Here is a 25,604-nt window from a genome sequence, read left to right as displayed (position 1 = left end):
AAAAGAAATGAATCCCATTGGGACAAGGGCCCAGCAGTTTACTTAGGAGGGAAAACTACCACCCAGTTCGATTTTGCTGTGAACATGGGCCTGAAAGAAAGAGAAAGGAGAAGATAGCAATCAATGGGCTGTCTGGAAAAACACATATGCGAAGGGATTACTAGTGATCCCTAATTATAGGCCTCTTTTGTCACCGTAAAAATCACTGCAGCTTCAGGGGATCTTTAACAGCTTCTTAGTAACAGATTAACCATATATAAAAGTTTTGAGTTGGTCATAAAGTGCTGGGAGAGTTATGGGTTTTCTAGGATTAATGAATAACATTTGTTTATTTGCTTTGCAAAAAAAACCTCAACACACCCACAACCCATTCTCAAATCTGTTTGTGTATCTGTTCTCCCCAGAATGAACTCTATAGAAGTTCAGCAGATTGTTGACTGTGTCCTTTTTCCCCCCCCCCCTCTCTCTCTCTTCTTCTCTCCCCCTCCTTGTCTCCCCTGCTCAGTGCCCAACCCAAGTTCAAAGGCTGACGAGAGAACAACTCGTGAGGACCTCTGACTGCAGGGAGAGTGGCTCAGTGGCTGGGCTCTGGGCGCCGGGGGAAGATGTCAGGCTCTGGCTGGCTCCTTCTCAGCCTTGTGGCCGTAGCTGCCGCTCAGCCCACCACTGAAGAGCAGGCCAAGGCCTTTCTGGAGCAATTTAACCAACAAGCCGAAGACCTGTCTTATCAGAGCTCACTCGCTTCTTGGGATTATAACACCAACATCACTGACGAGAATGCTCAGAAGATGGTGAGTTCCCGCGGGGCTTACTAGGGTGTTTGTCTCTTCTTCAAGAGTGGACTCATAAAACTAAAAAAGGAAACTCAAAGAGAAGTGCTCTTAGTTATGGGGTTGGATGCTTGCTTCGGTACCTCCTGTTGTGGTGTGCCAGGTGCAGACGGGGTTGGCTTTGGGGCTCACTGGGGCTGCTGTTACAGATGAAGCCACTGGTCTCAGTGCTGAGCCCTGGGCACCACTGAACAGACTCGCTAGGGTCGCTGTCCTAACTCTCATCAGAAGCAGGCTTTCAACCTGTTTCCTGGGGATGCCATCAGTTATTGAGTTAATAATTCCCCTGAGCATCCAGTATCAATAGGGATCTTCTCTAGAAACAAGACATTAAGCGCAAGATGCTGCTGGGGGCTTAGGAAACCAGCTTGCTCCTCATGGTCGTGGAGCTTGGAGGGGCTTCCCAAGGTCCCAGGATCGCTATACTTAAAACTCCTTCTGACCAATTTCAGCCTGCCTAGGGAGAGCAAAAGGCTTTGTCTGAGCCAGGACTTTCTTCTCTCAGACCCCCTGAAGCCTTTTCCTATATTTGAGGGGCGGAGAGTCAAACAACTACTTCCGAGGATTGTTTCGGTGTGTGTGGCACATGGGTGGCACATTCTTTAAAAAAGTGTTGTTCGTGATTCTTCCCCCCCCCTCAAATGATTAGTGGGTTGCATGCTTAAATCCTATCCTCCTCTTCACTAGACAAATCAAGTTTGAGACCTGCTGTCTCATCCAAAACCCTCCAAGAGGAAGTTTCTTTTTCCCCCCCTAAAGGTCAGGGAAAGCCAGATGCTGCCGGTCTTGAGTTGCCATGGTGATAGGCTCTTCTCTTGCCTTCATTGTGACTCTTACTCCGTTTAGACGTGGTGTTGGCTGGAGGTGACCGTTGGGCATTAGCCGAGTTATGCAGGGTGGCAGCGAAGGAGGGTGTATTCACATTGCGCCGGAGAGATCTGGAGCCGGACACCCTATGTCCAAATTGTGGCTCCATCATCTGTAAGCTGAGTGTACTTGAACCCGTCAAGGAACTCTGCACCTGAGTTTTTCCAGTTGTGACCAAGAGGTCAGTGCTCACGATCTGTCTCAGAGGGGAGCTGTGGAGGCTGAACCGGCCCCAGGGCTGTCACCATCACCGTTCTGTGAGCACAGCCAAAGGGAAGCGGCAGCACGGTGACAGGGAGGCAGGTAGCCGCTCTGCTATTCTTTCCATCCAGATGCTGACAAGGCAGGTTACAGAGTGGGATGGGTGCAGGAACCCTCTCTCCATCACCAAGCTCCACCACCTCCGAATAGCACCCACTGTCAAGGGCACAGGCCAGGCGTGAAAGAGCAGCAGCGCAGTGCAGCTGGACTGCAGCAAAGAACAGACCCTTTCACGGACAAGTGCAACTAGTTCAGGGCAAGAAGCAAGCTGGCCTGTCTCTCCTTCCTTAAGCAGTGGCGAAGGGTGAGTTAGTTCCAGGGTGGCTGTGTGGCCCTAGCAGGGAAGGCAGGCAAATTGCAGAGGCACGGTTGCCTAGAACTTCTATTCTGTGGGCATGTGTGTTGACAGTGCTCTTCCAGCACTGTAGGGGGCGCTACAAGAGGCCCCAGGAGGAGGCGACTGCTGAGGCTTGGTATCCCGCAAAGCCAGTGAGCTCACTTAGCGCTGTCAAGTGCACATGTCTGGTGCTGGGCGACAGACACCCTGGGTTCACATCCCAACTCTGACTCTTCCAAGCTGCCAGATAGTGGCCAAGTGTCTTAACTCCCTCCAGTCGTGCTTTTTCTCAATTGAAAAGTGAAGGTAACGCTCCTAATTGTTGTTCCCCAAAGCTGCTGTCCAATGGGTAACCTAACTCATGGGGTGTCTCAGGCTATCGGGACCCACAGGGTTTTCCCCCAAAGCCTTTTGGAAGTAGACTGCCAGGCTTTTCTTCCTCATCCATCTTAGTTTGGAAACTGCTGAAGTCTGTCCAGCATCATGTTGTTGCTGTCGACCACAGAGTTGGAAGCAATCCATAGCTGACCCTCCGGTGGCCTTTCAGAGGCAGTGAATCACAAGGGAGGAGACGGCTCATCTTTCTCCTGCAGAGCGGCTGGTGGATTCGAACCACATACCTTGTGCAGCAGCACGGTAATATGCAAGTCTCCACCATGGGTAGTGGCTGTGTACAAGGTGCCCTGGGCAGGAATCCAGCTGGATTTTCTACAGAGAAGGGGGAAATTCTACAATGGTAACCATGCTGCCCCCAGTGATTAAAATATGCTAATAGGAATAAGCTATGGTATCCATGGGGCTGTGGTTCCAGGCACCCGAGCTTCCACTCTCAGATTCTAAAATCCCAGATGGTCAAGTCCCTTATGTAAAATGGAATGGCACTTGCCTAGAACCTGCACACCCCCTCTCACATACTTTAAATCATCTGTACATTACGTCCAGTGCAAAAACAGTCATCTGTTCTTTCTCCTCTCTGTCCCTTGGCCTGCATGCAGCAAGGAGCCCAGCAGGAGAAACTGAGAAATATGTACTTTTGTCTCTGGACAGTGACAGCAAACCTTGTCTACACAGAGATGAGGAAATTTCCAGTAAATTTCCTTCCTGGCCAATATCCATTCTCCTAAGATACAAACTGACTGACTGACTACACCGAAGTGTATTTTAATGAGATTCTCTGGTGAGCAAATGTCTCATCATCTTTGGGGTTAGGTCTGGATTAACTTCTTGGACACAGAAAAGAACTTGCTACGTAATTCACTCTCTTGCCTATTTCAGTCAACGACTCGCTGTAAGACAGTAAATAGGAAACAACCCAAGTGACAGTCTATACACAGAAAGAATCAAACCTAGAGGGTTAACAGAGACAATAAGGAGAGAAGAGTTAAAAAAAAAAAGACATAAATAACATGCTTGCAAAGCACGTAAAAAAGTAAATGATAGGGGAAAAAAAGATTATATGGATTTTTCAAAGAAAGTACACAGTATTCTCTCTATTGTTTAGCTATAAACTGAGGGGGATAGGGGCATGGGAGGGAAGTCATCCAAACCAGAAAGAAGAAACAAACAAAACAAAAAAATCCTGTCTTAAAAAGAAAAAAAAAATAGTATTAGCTTAAACTTCCTCAGGGGCACCGTTGAAGAAAGGCCTGGTGAACTGTTTCTTGAGAAGTCACATTCAGCCTTAGAAACCCTGTGGAGCAGTTCTACTCTGCGTACCTGGGGGTCTCTGGGAGTTTCTGTAATTGACTTGACGGCAAATAATAACAGGAAGCTGAAAATCAGTAAGGCACCTGAGATCGCCATTCAGCTTTTCAAGGTCCCTTTCAGGGTTTCTAATATTTTTTGTTTTGATACCTTGATTACCCGGAAGACGTTTAGCAAAATCTGAAAGCCATGCCACACAGTGGGTTTTTGGGAGATCACTAATACGTACACACACAAACATAGGGGTGAGGGGTGAGATTACTCAGCCTCCCTCTGTGCCATTTATGGTTCTGGATACCCAATGGGGGAGTTGGTTCTGAGGCAGTTCCAACTCGAAGGGAATGAGTTTGATAGAGAATAAAAGGACATACACTTGAACGCCTCCGAAAAACCCAGGGTATATGTAGTTGTTGTCAGGTGCCAAGCAGTCAATTTAACAGCAATCCTTTGAACAAATGGACTTGAACCCTGCCCTATCCTGTATCATCCTCAGCATTTCTGATACACTCGAGCCCATTGCTGTAGACACCATGTCAATCCATCTTGTCGGGGGTCTTCCTCTCTTTCTCTGACCCTCCACCTTTTCCAGCATGATGTCATTTTCCAAGGATTAGCTTCTCTTGATATATATCAAGCATGTTATTTATTTCTTCACACACACACACACACACACACACACACAATTCCTGAGTGCTGGTGAGCCTTCAGAAATCACCTTCTGTCCCGCCCCCCAAAATCACTTTTGACTCAGGAAAAGGCCTAAAAATTATTCAAGGTTGTCCCCTGAAGGCTTCAGCTTAGTAAGTTTTCAGATCACAATGGCTAGAATCATCCAGAAAGTTCTGGAAAGAAAACAGAGGATGTTATCCCACGCATATAGGAACGCCATGCTGATAGTCATGTTTAAAAGAATACTTTTGGAAGCAGAGCCTTGTTTTCCCAAAAGAGCAAGTAAAATGATTGAGGAGACCAGAGTGGCTCGGGAGAGAAGGGCCAGAGCCTGAGAGAAAATCCCGCCTGTGGAAGCATCTGAGATGAGCCACGGGGTCGGATGTCAGGAGGACTCATGCGGAATCGCTTCATCCTAGGAAGGAAAGGCATCTGCCGGCTCCAAAGTGATAGATACCATGAACTTAAGGAAATGTCATTTACATGTCAGCGATCTGACTGCTGAGACTTGTAGAACTGGGCCATTCTTCAATCTAAAGATGTGAGACACTGAAAACTGCTACTGGATTTGTTGTGGTTTTTTTTTATAAGTAGTGAAGCAAACACTTAGATGTGGTCGGGGAAGTACGGCAAGTGGTGCCTATCTTTCACCATGCACCTTGCTCGTGTGGGGACCTGAATGTCGGCACTTGTCCCTTGCGTCTCTGCCCTTGCCATTCATGTGTGCCTAGGGAAACCAGCTAAAGAATGGGGACCACATGGGTAGTTGGCCCAGCCCAGCAGAAACCACCTCTGGAGTCACAAGCAAGTGCCGCCAGGGGCTGTAGGGCTGCCTGGCAACTTGGGCATGTGAACTGCAAACACTATACCACTGAGGGTTTGGGTTACCTCTTACTTTCTATTACTCTAAGAGTAGATCTTACTTTCTATTAGTCTAAGAATAGAGCTACAGGAGGGGATGTGTGTTTCTTCTCATTTTGCGTCCTGCCACATCAGCTATCCCAAGACATCCCATCTTAGCAAATGAAGGTCCCCAAAGCTTGTCCTCCCCCCCCATTCATGGCATTTAGGTTACTTATTCTCTTAGTCTCTAAGTTCCTGTGAAACCTATCATCTGCCACAGATAACTCTGCTGGTATATGAACTGCTGGTGGCATTCCCATAGCTTCCACGATAGAACACACAGGAATCAGAGTGAGTAAGGTATATCAGTAATATGTTCTCACGCAACAGTTGGAGCTGACTTGAAAGAGCCTCATAAGAACACGATCAGGTTGTCACTACTGAGAGAAGGATGCTGCTCCCAAATCGTCTGTTCTGCTGGTGTGGTCCACAGGGAACTGTGCTACGAATAAGCCAAAGGTCAAGCTTCTCTGGTAGCTGGAAAACACCAGCAGGAGAGAAAGCAAGGGAGAAAGATGAGCACACCCCTCTCCTACAGTTTGCAGCCTCAGGAACCCAATGAAGGGTCAGCTCTGAGTGGGTTCGAGCTGATGGCAATGAGTTTAACTTTCAGAGTGTTAGGTTTATCATCCATGGACTTGACCTCAAATGAAAACTATTATTATATCAAGTTGTGAGGAAATAACCTTAAGAAGCCAGTTGTTGAGTTGGCATCTCCTCCTGGCAACCCCCGTGCGTCACAGTAGAACCATGTCCCATTTTTCAATGGATGCTTTTTTTTGGAGGGGGCGGTGATAGGCAGGGCTTTCTTTTGAGGCACTTGAGACTGAACTCAAACCTGCAACCTTTCATCTCACTGTTTGCACCACCTAAGAACCCCCTCAAGTGCAATGGAGGTAGGAAACCAGATGCACCTCTCACTCCGCAGAGACGACTCGAACACTCTGGGCAAAGGCATTTCCCCTTTCTTTGTCTCTTGAAATATAAGGTGCACAAATTTCTCAACAACTAACAAATGTAAATGGATACATTACATCCCAGGAGATACAGAGTAAACTCAACATGATTCACGTGCCTTGGATGCCCTGATTGTACTAGTTTTCCTTTGTCAGTTATCACTTCAGTCTCATAGTCTTGGGGACACTGAATTTGAGCAGCCCAAAATAATAATATGTCCAGTTGCATCCAAATTTTATTACTAATTACTAAACACACTGGCACGATGTGGGGTGGTCACAGCTGCACCACAGCATTTCAGATTTTCAGGAGATGGCCAGGCCTTTGTTCCCATGCTCCCCTTGACAGACTCAAAACTCCAGCCTTTCAGCTAGCAGCCAGTTTGCATGGTCCAGAGACTTTAAAACATGTATGGAGTTAGGGGGCCAGAAGAACAGAGTATGTTCTTGAAAGACCCGGATTCTCGAGTCTTTGAAATTAGAAGGCTGTCAAATGGGATGAGAAGGCGGTGTCCACTGGCAGGGCAACGGTTAAGTGCTTGGTTACTAAGCAAAAGGTTGGTGTTTCAAACTCACCCCATAGGCTCTATAGCAGAAACACTTGGCAATTTTGCTTCTGTATAGATTGCAGTGAAAACCAAACACCCTCCGGGTGAATTCAGCTCTGTCACCCAGCAATGACAGCAATGGCTCCAGGCAGGGTCAGAGAGTGGATTCCTGGTAAGTTGTCCTGGACCATCTGTGTCCTGCCCAAGCCCTCCATCCATGGCTGCAGAAACTTGTGTCGTTTGAGTTGCTGCACTTTTGCCTTTGCACAGAGCCATCATGAGGTGCTTGGTTTCTCAATAATTGTTCCTTGGAGTCTGGGGCCTCTGGAAACAGCTGTGTGTACATTCATTTTAGCCGTCATTCTGGTCCAAAAAATGCTATGTATTAATATATAGCTACCCACCAAAGGCTAAATGATCTGATTGGTATGTATAAATCAGCTTTGATCCTCCGCACAACTGTTAAAGCCATCTGTTTCATTTGGCCTTGGGAGCCTGAGGGTAGAGATAGAGGATATACTGTAAATAAGATTAAAAAGGGTGGCCTGGGAATGAATAGTATGTTCCCAGGGACCAGAAGGCAAGGCAACATAAAGGAATTTCTCTGAGCTGAAGTGCAACACATGGAGGACAGTAGTGAGAAATCAGATCCAATCTGATGTCCTGCTTCAACATTCCCACATCCTGTCTAATCAAAAAAGCGTTCTGAGACCGCGGGCTTTGGGGGATTCTGAGTTGTTTCCAGAGGTGGAGGCGAATGAGACTATTCCTATAATCTGCTATCGAAGTTTGACGGTAAGTCACGCTAGGTTGGGTGAGGGGCAGGAATTGAGAGTGCCGTGCACTGTGCAGGGGACTGTGCGCTGCTGGAGATCGGTTCCTGTGTCACTCTCCACTCAGGCCTCTGAGGAAGAAGCCTAGCAGGCGTCACCCTCGGGGCAATGGTTAGAGCATTAGCTTTGGAGGCAAACACATCTGAGTTGACACCTTTGCTCTTCCAATTACTACCTAGGTCACAGAGCAAGCTTTGTGCCTTAGTTTCCTCATTTGTGAACTGGAAGCACTAACTCCAGGGGCCTGTCCCTAGAGAAGGACATGGTGCTCAGTAAAGTAGAGGGTCAGGGAAAAAGAAGAGGCCCCTCAAAGACACGGGTCAGCACAGTGCCTGCCCAAAGGGGTCAAACTTGGCGACCACTGAGAGGCTGCTGACACAGGCCCCGGAAGAGTTTTGTCCTCTCAGACAAAGGGTTGCTTTGAGTTCTGAGACATCCAAAAGGAACAAAAACGAGCTTCACTGACACTCATGGAAGCCCCATGTGTCGCTAGGCAGGCATTCCACTGCATCTCTGGGCGGGTTCAAACTGCCAACCTTTTGGCTAGTAGTTGAGCACTCATCAGTTCTGTCACCAAGGGACACCAAGGAATCAACTCCATGGCAGCTGGAACTAGAGTTCCTGAAAGGTGGGGTGTTTGGCAATGGGGGAGGACTGCTTCTCTGGTTTCACCACCATTGCTGTCCCTTCCACACCCCATTTCTATCATATCACACCCTTTTGGTCTCCTTTGCTGTTCGGAATTGTAATTGAAGATCAGCATCTCTGGGCTAGGTCGAGGCACCTCAGAGTGTCCTGTGAAGGATCTCCTTGGTCATGGGCCCATCATCACAGTTTTGTTCTTGCCTTACAGCATTGATGATTGAGTCCTTGACCACCCCCAACACCTCCCCCCCAGCCTGCATAGAACTAAGAACACACATTCCAGAACCTCACAGTGTGTCTCAGCTCTGAGGACAGGACTGTGGTGGGTGAGCTAGGCAAAAGGCCAGAAAGAGAGGGTGACCAAGAGAGGTCTCTCACCCTTAACCCAAGCCTTGACTTCAGCAAAGGAGAGGATTAAACCACTCAGGAAATATTTGCTGTTCCACCAGATGGCTCTTGGGCTATATCTTGGGTCCTATCTGTTCAGACAGCACCACTCTGATCTTGATTTTATTTCCTTTGTTGTTGTTACAGAACGAAGCAGGGGCCAAATGGTCTTCCTTTTATGAAGAACAGTCCAAGGTTGCCAAAAATTTCCCAGTAAATGAGATTTCAGATCCCTCTATCAAGCTTCAACTGCAGGTCCTTCAGCAGAGCGGGTCAGCGGTACTGTCACCAGACAAGAGCCAACGGGTATGTTTGTGGGCATTTGGTCACTGAAGCCAGAATTGAAATATTTGCAAAATAGTGAATATTCCTATGACTCACGGCTACTTCCCTTATCTGCATAGATTATACTAACAATGACTTCAAACAGGAATCCTGTGTCTAGGTGGTGGTGGTTGTTGTTGAGTACCACTAAGTTGGAACTGACTCATAGCTGACTCTCTGGTGGGTTTTCAGAGGCAGTTAATCACACAGGAGGAGACTGCCCATCCTTCTCCCCAGGAGCAATAGGTGGATTCGAACCGCATGCCTTCAGGATTGCAGGGTGACCATAAAATCTATTCTCTAAACTGTGTAGGACAGGGACTTGAACAGAGATGGTGCCAGGCATGGCTACCCTATGCAGGTCATCTTCCTGAAGACCAGGCTTCCTGGAGAACAGACTGAATTGAGGCCAGTGGTTCTGGGTGTGATTGCCACTCTAGCAAATAGACACACTGCTAAACATCCTACAGTGCACAGAAAGCCTCCCAGCCTAAACCATTATCTGGTTCAGAATGTTGATTGTACCACCCTGAGAAACCTTATACGTTTGTTATCCAACACCTTCCCCCTCTGGTTCTGAAACACCACCTCCTACTGACTCTTGCAACAGCGCCAAGTCAAGGATGGTTGGATCACCCCTTCACAAGTCAGCAGCTCCAAGTGTGGATCCCTTTAAGGAAGGGACAGACCCTCCCACTATTGAGCGACTCAATTCCACTTACTTTTGCCTTCTGGGGAGAGGGGACAGCAGGTGAAATGGAACAATGGAGACATTCCTCTTTGCATACAGGAGTGTATGGAGGCCTCATGCAATATTATTCAAAATGGGTGACCCTGGAGGATATTATGCTGAGTGAAGTATCTCAGTCACAAAAGGACAAATACTGCATGGTGCCACTGTTGTAGAATGAGACTGACATCAGGGTTGGGGTGAAACTGAGAAAAATTGGATAAATTATGTATACTGCATTGAAACAGATGAGGGAGAGAACAGCTGAAAAGCGATACGTGATTGGGTATTATGGTTATGGTAAGAGTCCAGAATGAAGGTTGCCTAGTGGAGTGTACCCAGGCGAGGGGTGGGGGAGAGGATTGTATACCAATGAAGGAATTTTTCTTTTACTTTTCAAGGAGAGGAGTGGACTGGAGGGGGGGAGAGGAGAGGGGTGAGCAGGGAGAAAAGTATAACAATGAATGAATGGAAATCCAAAATCTCTGTAAATGTTCATTAATATTAAAAAAAACCAACAAAAAACAAAAACCACATGGTGAAGAGCTCTCTTGCATTATCATACTCTCTAGCGTTTTCTCCCCGCATTGTTACATTGCTTATTACCTTCCATTTGCAGTTGGACACAATTCTAAACACAATGAGTACCATCTACAGTACTGGACGGGTTTGCAATCCGGACAACCCACAGGAGTGCTTACTGCTTGAACCAGGTAGGCTATTAGTTTTGAGTTGCTACTTCTGTTGTTGTCAGCTGCCATCAAGTTGGCCTTCCACTCTTGGGGAGTCCTTGCATTAGGAAAGGAAGCACTGCCCCATCTTATCCCTCCCCCACCCCCACCCCCTGCTCCCGATCAGCTGTGGACTGATCCATAGAACTTTCACTGGCTGGTTTCTAGAAGGAACTTTGCCAGGTCATTTTCTCCCCTGGTCCATCTTAATCCGGAAGCTCTGTTGAAGTCTGTTCAGCATCAGAGCCTTATGCAAACCTCCACTGACAGACGAGAGGCGGTTGTACCTAAGGTGCATTCATCCGGAATTAAACCCAAGTGTCTAACATGGAGGGTGAGAATTGGCCTCTGGCTCCAGGATTGATTTTGCATAAGTGATTATGAAATGTACCCATTTTTTTCCTCTCTCAAGTTATATAAAATTCTATCATGGATAGATAATGCAAAAGTGGTAAGATTCCAAGTATTTCAGCACTTAGATACTTTTATTTAAAAGTTACTCACAAAATCTCATTGTAAGTTTTGTCACATTCAAGGAATTGTGTTCAGTTAATGATCATTTCAAGGACTGGAGAGACTCTGCAGACATGTTGGAGCTACCACACGGGAGAAGAAAGGAACAAGCAAGGCGATGTCTTTTAATAACTTTGGGCCTTGCTCTCTGCCAATCTTACACTCCACACACTTTGACGTTTACATGATCGTTTGCAAATAAAAATCCCACAAGTGCATGTTTATTTTAATGGTGCTCATGGGAGCTTTGCAATCACAGGTCTGGATCGCATTATGGAAAATAGCACAGACTATGACCAGAGGCTCTGGGCTTGGGAAGGCTGGAGACGTGAGGTCGGCAGGCAGCTGAGGCCGTTATATGAAGAGTATGTGGACCTGAAAAATGAGATGGCAAGAGGAAACGGTAAGTCTGCTGGTCTGCAGGGATCCTAATTGGTCCATGAGGGGCTTGCACATCTGTCACTAATCAAAATGTTACCAGTTTGAACCTGCCAAGTGGCACTGTGGAAGAAAGACCTGGCAATCTGCTTCCGTAAAGATTCCAGCCAGAAGCCCATGGAGCAGTTACACTCGGTGATACCTGGAGTCACCATGAATCTGATGTGCTCGACAGCACTGGCTTTGGGATTTGTGTGTTTGGAGGTCTTGAAGCTCTCAATGGGTCACAGGACTGGTTCTCTTTGGCATGCCCTTTGACAAAGCTACCCCTAAAGTAAAAACCTATCTGCTGAGTAAGTCAGACACCTAAGCCCAGGAGCGAGCCACTGGAAAATGGGAAAAGGCACCGGGACATTCCAGAGTTGACAGATCTCAAGAGTGGAAGTCTACTACAGGAGCTTAACAGAAGCAACTGCCCAGGAATCCAGGCACTGCTCAGGCCCCTGAGGATGTCGAGGGAGTTGAGAGGTTAAATGAGTCCTATGACTGAGAAATGATACGAAGGAGGCGCCTTCGCCCATCACCTGGCCACAGATAAGCCTCAGAGGCCATCTGGGCGCCTATCTCAGTGTACTGTCTCAGAAAGAAAAACTGATTTTTATAGGCTCCAAAAGAATTCTTTTTGGAAGGTGTAAGTATAGGAGCCCTGGCGGTGATACGGTTACAAGGGCTTGGTTGCTAACCAAAAGATGTCAGTTCGAACCCACCAGCCTCTCCGGGGAAGAAAGATGTGGCAGCCTGCTTCTGTGAAGCCTTGAAGACACTACAGAGCAGTTCTATTCTGACCTATAGAGTTACCTCCTATGATTCAGAAATGGCATGGTGGCACGTGGAGTTGTGACTCTTTTTCTTTGTTTTCCCTTAAATCACTTGAGTGAGACATGATTCACCTGCAGTGGGCTCACCGTATGCTCCTGTTCTCCTGCTGAATAATGAACTGAAGTCTTAACATTATTATCAACCCTGACTGATTCCTGGCCTCCTGGAGCTGAGGAGGGCAGACTTTCTCATCTGCTCTTTCTAAATTTCTTCCACTGTCCCTTCACCTCATACACTCAAGTTATAGACAAGCTGGTCAACCATGAAACAAATAACAATATCCTGCATATCTTTCCAATCAAATCTTTCTCTCCACTGTCAGTGTACCTGTAAAAATAAAAATCACTTAAAATGCATTTGCAAACCTGCTTTGCTGAGACCCCAGCACACAAGCTCACATTTCCCGACTGAGAAACACTGAAAGAAGCCCCTCAGGATGTGCTTTGCTAAAATACTACGTGTGTTTAATTTGCATACACTTTGCAAACCAAAACAAGTGTCTGGTGGCAAGCTCCCCCTCAAGTTGGGTCGGATCTAAAAGTGTAAGGCACCCAGCAAAATGCAAATCAACTGACTGAGATATCAAGTCATGTGTTTTAAAGTTGATGGTGCAAACCGACCTAGCAAGAGAGCAGAGTCCAGGGGTTAAGGAACAAGAGTGCGTCTCGTCCTATCAAACCTACTCACTGCCAGGTTGATTCAAAGAAAAAGTGGTTTTCTTGGCCATAATTTTACAGAAACATGTTGGCCAGGCACTTTTTCCTCCAGCACTGCTGAGGGACCTTGAAACACTAACTTTCTGATTAGAGCACAAACCCTGGAATCACTCTGCCCACTGGGGGTTATGATTCTAATACCTTTGTAGGGTTTCCATCATATAGGAATTGTAGAGACACTGTTGTTGCTGGAACTCAATATATCTGCCATGTCAGGTTTCCCAGACTGTGATCCTAACGGGAAATGACCACCAGGTCTCGTGCCCAAGGAATTGCTGGGTGGGTTCGAACTGCCAACCTTCTGATTAACAGCTGAGTGCTTAACTGTTGTGCCACCAGGGCTCCTTCAGCAGATATTATCAGTTAGGGTCTTTATAAGCTTGCCTCCCATGGAGTCGATGTTTTTAATAAGGGCAATAAAAAATACGCTAAAACTTACGGATTTCCTCCACTTCTCACTAAAACAAATTGATGTGGACTGGGCTTCCTCTTAACCTCTTCATGTCGCCCTGCTTCTTTTCAGGCTATGAGGACTACGGGGATTACTGGAGAGGAGACTATGAGACAGAGGACTATAGCCGCACCCAGCTGATGCAAGATGTGGAGGAAACGTTTCAGCAGGTAACCTGGGCATTGACCACAGTGATGGGGTGGGACAGTGACAGGAGGAACCCCAACTGGTTCCACACACACTGCTCTGCCATCTCTCAGCCCTGAAGAGCCGTCAGAGCTCTGAAGGCATTTTCGTAAACAGGGCAAGCTTCAAAGAGCATCAGTTCCTTTCACAGCTGGTCTTTCTGTCTCTACCTATGTCCTGTCTCGAGCAACTGATCAGCCATCAGCCATAGAAAGCCTATCAGATTCAACCTGGAGTTAGCCCTGTCTCCTTCGCTGCCAGAACCACAGGCTTTGCTTCCTTTCTCAGGACAACTGGCACCATTATCTCCTGAGCCTTTGTCTACGGCAGCCGTCCTGGGGAAGGGAGAGCTGTAGGAAGAGCAGTATTTACTTCCCAGTGTCTCCCTCTTTCTTCATTTTCACCCCTAACTAGTTCCCTTGTCTCAGTCTCTTCAAACTGGCTACTCTATCACAACCATCAATGAAACCAAACTCAGTCATGGAATCAATTCTGACTCACGGAGTGCCTTCAGTGGGCTTCCGAGGCTGTAAATCTTTATGGGCAGAAATGGTCCATCCCTGCAGTACAGCTGATCTTTCTGGGTAGTATCCTAACACCTTACGTACACATGACACCACCAGAGCCATGTTGTTAACAGTTTCTACACGTACCTTTCAGTGACACCCCGTTCTTAGAGTTGTGCAACATTTTCACCCTCCTTTCCCAACCTGTTTCACACTTACTAGCATTAACTCACTGCCCCCTAAATTGTTAGTCCTATCTTTCAAGTTGCTATTGTCAAAATGACTGACATTATACTTCATATAATTAGATTTTTAAAAAAATATTTATATTATACAATTTTTTTTCTAAGGAAATAGACAGCTTCATAAGATGAATTATTATTCTTGAAATTGCTTTCTTTTGGGGCCCTTGGCTTCCTCTGGTCAGCTTGTTTCCTTTCTGAAGTAACTACTTGAGAACAAGGTGTGTTCGTGAGTGTCCCAGAATATCTGTGAGAAGAAATGTTTCCCTCACTCTTTAGGGAAGTTTTAATTGTTCGAAGGAGCCTTTATTTCTAGAGTTGCGGATCTGGGGGTAGACAATGGAATTGCACACTTGGCCTTAAATGGTCCTTCTGGACATTTCAGATTAAGCCCTTATATGAACATCTGCATGCCTATGTGAGGAGAAAGTTGATGGAAGCTTATCCCAATCGACTCAGTCCAACTGGATGCCTTCCTGCCCATCTGCTGGGTAAGCAGCCCGGGGGGATTCTCTGAGAACTTGGCTCTTGGTTGTTTACACCAATACAATTGTCTTTTGGAGTAAGACCCAAAAACAAAACACTTTTAGGAAAGTCTGTGACACAGAAGCTGTTCGTGAAAGGCTAGAAACCACATTTTGAAAAAGCTTTCCTCACCTTGAAAATGGGGGAAAAAAAAAAAGCAACTACATGGGCCGAATCAGCAGACATACTGTCTAGAACAAAAGCAGTCATGGCACCATTTTCCTCTACGTTGGTCAGACCTCAAGGTACCGCAAGATAGTGAGTCCAGGTCGAGGGTTATTTGAAATCACCTTCGATTGTATATTGTCATTTCATACTTAAAGATTATGTTGAGCACAACCCAGAGGGTAAGATTACCAATGATAACTAATAATTCCACGTCTACATATGAGTGAAAATGGAGGGCAATAGTTTGTACTACTTTGAGTTGTCTGAGCTCCAGGATGGAACTCGAGGTTTTGGGATGATACTGTCAGAAGAGAGAAGCATAGAGAGGAGGAAGTAGGCACGAGAGAGAGGGACGCTTGCCCACAGCGGAGGTGCAGCGAGACTGGAAGTTTGCAAAGTTCCCTTTAGACCGACTGTACTTGCTACTCTTGCCAAAGGGTACCTGTCTTGGAATCATTTGAGTAATGGATGAGGCCTTCTTAATAAGGAAGAAAGGAGAAACAAGGGTCAAGGTCTTTGGATCCTGCAATTGAGTGCCTGGAGACCGTCCAAGACCTGGAGAACCTCTTAGCTGAGTCGTCCTCCTTTCCCATCTGCCCCTTCCCTGCTCCAGCAGCTGAGACTTAAGAACATTAATGTTACTGATACAATACATGCATACAATAGCATTCTTACTGCTGTTAAACTAAGCTGTTTGTAGCTCATTCTCCATAGCCAACTGTCAGCTAGAGACCTAGATGAAGAATGTGTACAGTCTTCTCTTACTAGCTGTATTCAAGAATTCAGTTTCCGCTTGAACATGTCTGCCCTGATGAGGCTCTTCCTTCTTTCTAAGGTAGAAGAATTGATTATTGTGGTTGATGTTGTTAGGTGCCATCAAGTCGACCTGGACTCACTGTGACCCTAAGAATAAGAGATGCGAACCTTCCCCTATCCTGCTTCACCCTCACCCTCTCTGATATGTTCAAGTTCACTGTCACAATCACTGCATCAGTCTACCTTGTGGTACCTTGAGGTCTGACCAACGTAGAGGAAAATGGTGCCATGACTGCTTTTGTTCTAGACAGTATGTCTGCTGATTCAGCCCACGCAGTTGTTTTTTTGCATTTTTTAAAAAAAATTATTAATTTCAGCAAAAATTTACAAAGACTTTGGATTTCCATTTATTCATTGTTGCACTCTTCTCCCCTCCCAACCCTGCCCCAGTACACTCTTCTTTTGGAAAAGTAAAATTCTTTCATTGTTTTACAATCCATCCCCTGAGGGCCACTCCACTATGCAGCCTTAGCTCTGGACTCCTGTCATGACAAAAATACCTAATCACATATCCCTTTTAAACAGTTTTCTCCCTCATCTGTTTCAATGCAGTATACATTATTGAACCCATCTTTCTCAGTCTCCCCCAACCCTGATGTCAGTCCTGCTTTACAACAGTGGCACCATGCAGTATTTGTCCTTTTGTGACTGAGATACTTCACTCAGCATAATATCCTTCAGGGTCACCCATTTTGAATAATATTGCATGAGTTCCTTGTTTTTCAATGCAGCATGGTATTTCATTGTGTGAATATACCACAGCTTCTCTATCCATTCGTTTATTGATGGGCACTTAGGTTGTTTCCAACTCCTTGCTATTATGAACAAAGCCACAATAAACATGGATGTACATATATCTGCTTGGATGTCAGTTCTGGTCTCTTTGCGGTATACTCCCAGTAGTGGAATTGTTGGGTCAAATGGTATCTCTATTTGCAACTTTCTGAGAAAGCGCCATACCACCTTCCACAGTGGTTGCAACATTTTACACTCCCACCAACAGTGAGTAAGGGTTCCAGTTTCTCCACAACCTCGCCAGCATTTGTTGCTTGCTGTTCTGTTAAATTTTGCTATTCTGACTGGGGTGAGATGATATCTCATAGCTGTTTTGATTTGCATCTATCTCTCTCAGAGCTAGGGATTTTGAACATTTCTTCATGTGCTTGTTGGCCATCTGAATGTCGTCTTCGGTGAAGTGTCTGTTCATATCCTGTGCCCATTTTTCAGTTGGATTATTTACCTTTATCTTGTTGCTTTTAGGAGCCATGCCGTTCTGCTTTACTGCCTCACATTTCGCTCTCTTACATACGGACTGTATTTCAGCCAAATGTCCCATAGCACATCCTTGTACAATGAATAGCTTTGCCTTTAGGATTTCAGCATTGGACTCCACATGTATTTTTACTCCATTTCCCCAGATCATCTAATTAAGTGGACCACTGCATTAGCTGCCAGGGAGTTGATTCCTCCTAGTTTTGGTGCAATGATCTGCTCCCTGCAGTTTTCAAACCTGTGACATTTCAGGCTCATGCCACCTGCGGTATCCTCTGAGGCACATCTGAGTGGATTGGAACGGTCAAACTTATGGCTAAACAGGCTTAACTGTCTGTGCTCCCCAAGAACACAATGAACCGAGTTGCTGTTGCGAGGTGCCACTAGATTGGTTGAAACTCACAGTGGCCCTAAGTGCAACAGAATCAAACGCAGCCTGGTCCTGAGGCACTCTCACCATTACTGCTACGCTTAAGCACATGATTGTAGCCATGGTGCCAATACATCTTACTGAGGGTCGTCTTCTTTCTCACTGACCTGCTACCAAACTTGAGGTCTTTCTCCAGGAACTGGCCTCTTCTGACAATATGTTCAAAGGCTGTGAGATAAAGTCTCACCACTCTCACTTCTAAAGAGCATTCTAGCCACACATCTTCCAAAACAGATTTGTTCATCCTTCTGGAAATCCACGATCTATTCAGTATTCTCTGTTAACACCATAATGCAAAGGCAATACTTCAGTTACTAGTTAGCAGAAGTTCCTGAATCCTAAGTCTATATAAGCTGCTGAATCCAATGTTCGTTGCGGTTAGGTGCTGTCAAGTCCCGCATGACTCATAGTGACCCTCTGAACAGCTGATTTGAGCTCTGTCCTGTGCCATCCTCATCATCTCTGATACACTTAAGCCCCATGTCACTGTGTCAATCCATCCAGTTGAAAATCTTCCTCTCTTTTGCTGATCCTCTACCTTCACTTGCTAATAGGTGAATTTGTAGTATTTCGGGAATAATAGGGGGGGGGGTGTGTGTGTAAACACACACACACACACACACACACACACAATCTATAGTAGCTTTGATGTTCCATATATTTAATAAGTTGGACTTTTGAGTCATGATTTGAGATGGAATAAGCGGTAGAACTTTTAGAGGACAAAGAAGAAGAAACAAGTGTTGAAACTCTCAAATAAGAAACTAGATAGTGAAATGGAGAGGCAGAAAGTGCATTAAATCTAGAATATTCCTCTAACTCGTGCACAATAGAAAACTGGATCTATATTTATGCTAGCTTTGCAATATATTAATGAAACCTTTGTTCTCTTCAAACTAGGTGATATGTGGGGTAGATTTTGGACAAATCTGTACCCTCTGACAGTTCCGTTTGAAAACAAACCAAACATAGATGTTACTGAGGCAATGGTGAACCAGGTAAGAAAAAAGCCTTACCACCAAAATTTCGTTTTCAACTTCATTTCCTTTTTTGCCAGCTGCCTTATATCTTTTAGTATACAAAGTCATATAAACAAAAAAAAATTTCAAGGTCATTTAAGTTTCTTTTTCTTGTATAGCTGTCTTTTCATGAAAAAGTGGCTTATAAAGTCAGAGACCAACCTTTTCAAAAAAAACTTTTAAAAAAACCTTTATAAAGTCAGGTGCCAATCTTTTTGAGGGATATTCAAAATGAAGATGCCCTGAAACTCCCAGTAATCAGGAAGCTGTAGAATAAACTCCTAGTTGACATCATTCTTTCCAAAGGTAGTAACTGTTAAGTCATCAATCAATGATCTCTGTGAATAATAAAACAGATAAATAAACAAAAAACCTCCAAAACAACCCCAAGTATCACATTAGAAGATTTTTGCACATTTCTAAAAGGTCCTTTTTGCTGCAGCTCTTATTTCTTTGGGAGGGATATATACTTAGTTGGGAGATTTCTGAATTAAATGGTATTTCTCTCCCCAACTTGTAGAAAAAGCAAAAGAAAGGCTTACATACAGATAGGATCAATTACGGAGGGCCAACAGGTGAACTAAGAAAAAGAGGGAAGCAAAATTTAATAAAGACCTAAGCGGAGTGGAAGGAAAACCAATATACACTCAGAATTTTACAAGTTATTATAATTAATTCTAGAAATAAATTGTAATTAATTCTATAAATCAGTTGTAATTAATGTTGTAAAAGAAAATGCCTATAAATGATTGGATGAAAACTCAATAGGATTTGTAAACTTTGACTCAAAAGAAAAAGGTCATTGTTGTTGAAAATATTCTGAGTCTTTATAATTATTTTTTAAATAATTATTTTACTATCTTGGTATAGTTATTTACTTTCATGAATTCAACTAAAGTTCTACCTTTCTCTGTATACTTTCTAATCATTCTTTTATTAGCAATATACACATTAGTGGTTGCACCCTAATTTACTTGTGTCTGCACTGATGCAATTTTGCTCATTAATCTGTAGGTGCCATTGCAATGAACATCTCTAACTCATAACACATTCTTGGGAAATTTCCACTGAAGATAAAAAACGTAAAGCCACACAGGTTTATTCTAATTGAGTCCAGCTTTACACAATGAGAGGGTGAGGCAGGCACGAGTCTGTGCCCTCCCCATCTCACAGCTGAGCAGTGGTAGATGCCTACCCTTCTGTAGTTCCCTAAGTGGCTTTTTAAAAAAATTTATTATTAATTTCAATGAAAACTTACCGAGACTTTGGATTTCCATTCATTCATTGTTGCACTTTTCTCCCCTCCCAACCCTCCCCCCTAGTACACTACACTCTTGGAAAAGTAAAATTCTTTCGTTGTTTTACAAATCCTCCCCCAGGTCCACTCCACTATGCAGCCTTCGCTCTGGACTCCTGTCATGACAAAAATACCTAATCAACTATCCCACTTAAACAGTTTTCTCCCTCCTCTGTTTCAGTGCAGTATACATTATTGAACCCATCTTTCTCAGTCTCCCCCCCCATCCCCAAGGTCAGTCCTGTTTTACAACAGTGGCACCATGCAGTATTTGTCCTTTTGTGATGGAGATACTTCACTCAGCATAATGTCCTTCAGGCTCACCCATTTTGAATAATATTGCATGAGTTCCTTGTCTTTCAATGCAGCGTAGTATTCCATTGTGTGAATACACCACAGCTTCTCTATCCATTCGTTTGTTGATGGGCACTTGGGTTGTTTCCAACTCCTTGCTACTGTGAACAAAGCTGCAATAAACATGGGTGTGCCTGTATCTGCCTGAGTGGCAGTTATGGACTCTTTGGGGTATATTCCCAGTAGCGGAATTGCTGGGTCGAATGGTATCTCTATTTGCAACTTTTTGAGAAAGCACCATACCATGCCTTCCACAGTGGTTGCACCATCCCTAAGTGTTTTCACACAATATCTCCTAAAGCGATCCTTACAACAAGCCTATGAGACTACTGAGATAAGCACTGTGGTAATTCATTGCTGTATATGGGGAAAGGTAGGTTCAGGTATTCGAGTTACTCAAAGTCACAGAGTTAGGGACAACTAAGGTCTAAACTTGGAACTCTGGATATTCCCAGTCTAGTTTTCTATTCATTCATTCATTCATTCATTCCTCATTCAATATTCTTTTAGCATTGTTGGTAGCAATTTGCTTTTGGTATTGATAATTTATGAGAATATGTTTCAAACTCTTAACTCATTGATGTTTCCATGTAAAGAATTTGTTAAAATTTACTTTTTGTTTTTGTAAAAATATGCACAGCAAAACACCAATTCAAGAATGTCTATACATAAAATTCAGTGATGCTGACCACATCCTTCAAGTTGTGCAACCATTCTCACTGTCCCTTTCCAAACTATGCTTCCATTAACATAAACTTACTTCTTCCAAGTTTATCTAACCTTTCAAGTTTCACTTTTATCCCACATAAAGAAAGATCCGGTATGAAAAACAATGTATATGAACTTTGTAATTAGACCAGTATAAAATTTAAAAAAAAAATCATTCTTTAAAAGAGCTCAGTGCAGACACTGCTTACTAATTAACATAAACTATTGTTTGGTTTAAAGAAGCTTTCTGAGGATAATTTTGGCATAAGGTTTTAAAAATGTCCCAGAGCAATAGTTTCTGAGGCTAATCTGGCCTCAGTCACTCCAGAAATAATGGGTCCATGAAATTTTGAAATTCTACCTCGCATTTCCCTCCTTTCGACCTGAAATGCTTCTTGTCAGCTCTGTTTTCATATACATTCATTTTACTTAAGAATGCCATGTGTATCACGACCAGCACCACCCCCACCCCCACCTCCCTGCCCATAGCTTCATGTCATATTTTTTTTTTATCCTCAAGGGATATCATAGGGAAAAAACAAGACTTATTGGTCTTTGAGCTCAAAGGAAGTTTTCTGTGTCAGAATAAGTGATTCATAAATTATCTGCCCATGGTACAAACTCAACATGCCCAATGTAGGCCTTATTTCCTGAGCAGTGGTTCCAACAGTGTATGCTGGGAGTAGAGGGGGACTGATGCTTCACCCCAACTCCAAAGCATTCTAAAAGTTGAGGGTCCCACACATAACGGTGATACAAAGGCCCAACTGCCAATTGGCTGCTGGTCCTCTTCTGGTCATTTTGATTCCCAGCACCTGTGCACCCACGTTTTCTTCATTGCTAGTATCTCTTTGCAAGAGCACAAACAATGACAGTGGACTTGAACTGTCTTGAATGTTCTTCTGTAAATGAATGTTTATGTTTTACTTGCCATGGTAAACAGATCATCATTATTTATGTTCATCCTTAGAATGTAAAATATAACAACAAATCATACATAATCCCATGCAGGCTATTGGATTATATTTTCTACGTATTTTCTCATTAGGATTATTCTACATAAATGACATTAAACTCCATAAGCAGCTTATTAATTCGACTTCTTCACATACTATTAAATTGCAAATATTTTATCACATCCGTTTCTTAGAAATCCAATTTTCATGTGGCACCATTTCCTGCTGTATAAACCAAATCAGACCAAACCCGTTGCCACCACGTTAATTCTGACTCATAGCAGCTCTATAGGACAGAGCTGGACCACTGGCAAATTCTCCATGGCTGCACATTTTTACAGAAGGAAAACTGACAAATCTTGTCCTACAGAGCAGCTGGTGGATTTGAAACGCCAACCTTTCTATTAGCAGCTGAGTGTTTAAGCACTGCACCACCAGGGCTCCTTCTACTCTATTGCAAAAACCAAACTCATGACTATTGAGTTAATTCAAACTCATAGCCATCTCCTATTGGGTTTCTGAGGCTGTAAATCTTTTCACAAGGAGAACACTCATCTTTCCCCCGAGGGGTGACTAGTGAATTCGAACTACCGATCTTTTGGTTAGCAGCTCCACATATTATGCTACCAAGTCTCCTTCCCACTTTATAAGAGTATCGTTATTTCTTGAACCCTTCAAGTGGCTGTGTCCAATTCCCCCCCCTCTAATAATAATCACCACTTAAAGTACAATTCTTAATTTCTGATGATTTCTTAGATTCAAGTCCTAGAAACAGGGTTACTGAGATAAGGAGCAGAAACAGTCTGAAAGTCGTCCATGTATGCTGCCAAACTGCTTTCCAGGAAGTTTATACTAATGACAATTCATCAGAAAAAATGCTGTTATTTTAATGCTGGAATCCAATACTCTTCCTTTTTTCCCCAGAACTGGAATGCAACAAGGATATTCCGGGAGGCTGAGAAGTTCTTTGTTTCTATTGGCCTCCCTAATATGACTCAAGGATTCTGGGATAATTCCATGCTAACTGATCCAGGCGACGGCCGGAAAGTGGTCTGTCATCCCACAGCCTGGGACCTGGGGAAAGGTGACTTCAGGTAGTGTGGCCCTTCCTTCCTTACACACTAACAAGGGGACCAATTAACTGGCTCTGCTTTAAACCTTTAAATAATCCCAATCATTTTGAAGTGACAACCATTTGTCACAGCTTCATAGTCGTGGGTGGTATGTTGGTGTCCACATCTGGAAAGGTTCGCTTTATGGAAGACGGGTGTGTAAATCAGACCATGATCCTCCCCTCCACATCTTCCTTATGAGAAGGAGATGGGACAGGTGAGTAAAGTAGCTGGGAGAAAATGGTACACTTCAGAAGAGTTGGACACGTAACATGTTACGGGGAACTGGAGAGAAGTGACAAGATATGAAATAGAGAATAGGATCAGATTTTAACTGAGTTTGAGAGGAGAAGAGTTTGAGCAGACAGAAACAGAAGTGGGACACAGGACTGAGAGAACCAAACACTCCAATGTGGAAAGGCTGGATTGGACCTGGGTGGGTACTAGCACCAGCAAGTCAGGCTAGAATGATGGGCATAAGAGGGCAAAGAGCCCAAGATGCTTGGCTGAATGGGAAAAGGCTTTGAAATCCCAGATGCATCATGTAATGACTATGCAATGTTCAGCCTTTGACTTGTGATGTTGGCAAAGAATACGGAATATACCTTGCTTGCTGAAACTGAAGAAGACTTAAAGCACTTGCTGCAAAAGGTAGTCTTAAATATGGATTGAAGATCAACATCAAGAATACAAAGATTCTCACCACTGGATCAATTGGCAGCACCATAGTAGAAGGAGAAGAGACTGACGTTGTTAGCAATTACAGCTTGCTCAGCTCCACAATCAACACTCTTAACATTAGCAGTCAGGAAGTCAAAAGACAAATTGCACTGGGAATATCTGCTGCCAAGGACCTCTCCAGAGTGGTGAACAGCAACAATGTCAGTCTAGAGACAAAGGTGCACCTAATCCAGGTCATGGTTTTCTCTATTACTTGTTATGATTCAGAAAGGTGGACAATGACTAAGGATGACAGAAGAAGAATTGATGCCTTTGAATTGTGGGGCCGGAGAAGAGTCTTGAACATACCATGGACCGCCAAGAAAACAAATAGGTCTGTCTTGGAGAGGGTGAAAACAAGTCTCTCCTTGGAGGCTAGGATTTTGAAGCTCTGTCTCACATACTTTGGGCACATGGCCAGGAGAGTTCAGTCCTTGGAGAACAACATCATGCTTGGAAGGGTGGAGGAACAATGCAGGAGAGAGAGATGCCGGATGAGATGGATTGATACAGTAACTGGGGCAATGGGGGTTGTTGTGTCAGAATTAGTGACACTGGCTCAGGACAGGGAAGGGTTCAGAGATGCTGTACTCAGGGTCGCTATGCATTGCAGGTGACTCGCTCAATAACATTCTATCACAGGTTTGGAAACAAAAGTGGCATCCACTTCCTAAACAACATGCCTCTGGAAACTTTATGAACTTTGATAAATGTCAATGGTTGTTGAGGGGCTTCAGGCCTTTTGTTCATAGGGTCACTATTAGTCATGCTCAACTTGAAGACAATCCACAACAACCACCACCACCATGCATTGCTGAAAGAACCAAAGACCTTGTCCTGGTGGGACAACCAGAGTGTTCCTTAGTAACAAGGATGGTGCGACTTCATCTTATTTACTTGGAGCACGCTATCAGAAGAGACCAGTCACTAGATATGGACATCATGCCTAGAAAAGTGGAAGGTCAACGAGGAGAGGAAGACCCTCAACAAGACGGACTGCTACAGTGACTATGACAATGGGCTTCAGCACAGCAGAGATCGTGCAGGTGGAACGGACAGGGCGTGCTTCTATACACAGGGTCACTATGAACTGCAGTTGACCAGATCGCTCCTAACCACAAGAACAGCAACAACATTGGGCTAGTGTTTAACCTTAGCTTTCAATTTCCTTCCATATAAAAGCAGAGGCCAATCCATGCTAACTGCCACTGAGTCAATTCTGACCCATGGCAAGTGTAGGTGGCAGTTCTCTGAGTCTTTTTTCTCTTCAGTTAGACTTCTGTGAAATGCTTCTTTGGGGGAGTGCTCTCAGCTAAGGGGGTAAAGGAAGCAGGCTGGGACAGTGAGAGGAGCTGAGAAGTGAGTGGTATTAGCTGGAGACCTGCTTCCACCCAACCCCAAAGGACACTTTCGAGAGTGACTGATCTCACCTGGTAGCAAGGGGACTAACCCTTGAGCCCCCATCTTAATCAGTCACTGGCTGTGAACTGCCCCTGAGTGTGAGGGAACTAATCCTTCTTTCTGGTCAAATCATCTCCTACTTGGCCAAGGGCAGAGAAATGAATAGCAGTTGGCTCTTAACACTTATGACAGAAGCATCTGACTGGCACTTCCTTTGAAAGTTAAGAACA

General features: G+C 44.4%; 1 protein-coding gene across 1 annotated transcript in view; it reads left to right on the top strand.

Annotated features, from left to right (window-relative positions):
* Positions 1 to 605: 605 nt before the first annotated feature.
* Positions 606 to 25,604, top strand: part of ACE2 (angiotensin I converting enzyme 2) — a 46,801-nt gene continuing 21,802 nt past the window's right edge. Inside the window, exons 1-8 of the mRNA XM_006892395.1 lie at positions 606 to 791; positions 9,088 to 9,246; positions 10,614 to 10,707; positions 11,498 to 11,641; positions 13,735 to 13,832; positions 14,982 to 15,087; positions 18,708 to 18,805; positions 23,066 to 23,235. Of these exons, the coding sequence (XP_006892457.1) occupies positions 606 to 791; positions 9,088 to 9,246; positions 10,614 to 10,707; positions 11,498 to 11,641; positions 13,735 to 13,832; positions 14,982 to 15,087; positions 18,708 to 18,805; positions 23,066 to 23,235 (1,055 nt within the window). The remainder of the gene's footprint in view (positions 792 to 9,087; positions 9,247 to 10,613; positions 10,708 to 11,497; positions 11,642 to 13,734; positions 13,833 to 14,981; positions 15,088 to 18,707; positions 18,806 to 23,065; positions 23,236 to 25,604) is intronic.

The sequence above is a fragment of the Elephantulus edwardii genome, unplaced genomic scaffold (genome assembly GCF_000299155.1).
Source record: "Elephantulus edwardii isolate Elephantulus edwardi_28Jun2011 unplaced genomic scaffold, EleEdw1.0 scaffold00115, whole genome shotgun sequence".
NCBI classification, from domain to species: Eukaryota; Metazoa; Chordata; class Mammalia; order Macroscelidea; family Macroscelididae; genus Elephantulus; species Elephantulus edwardii.
This window is presented reverse-complemented; position numbering and strand designations above follow the sequence as displayed.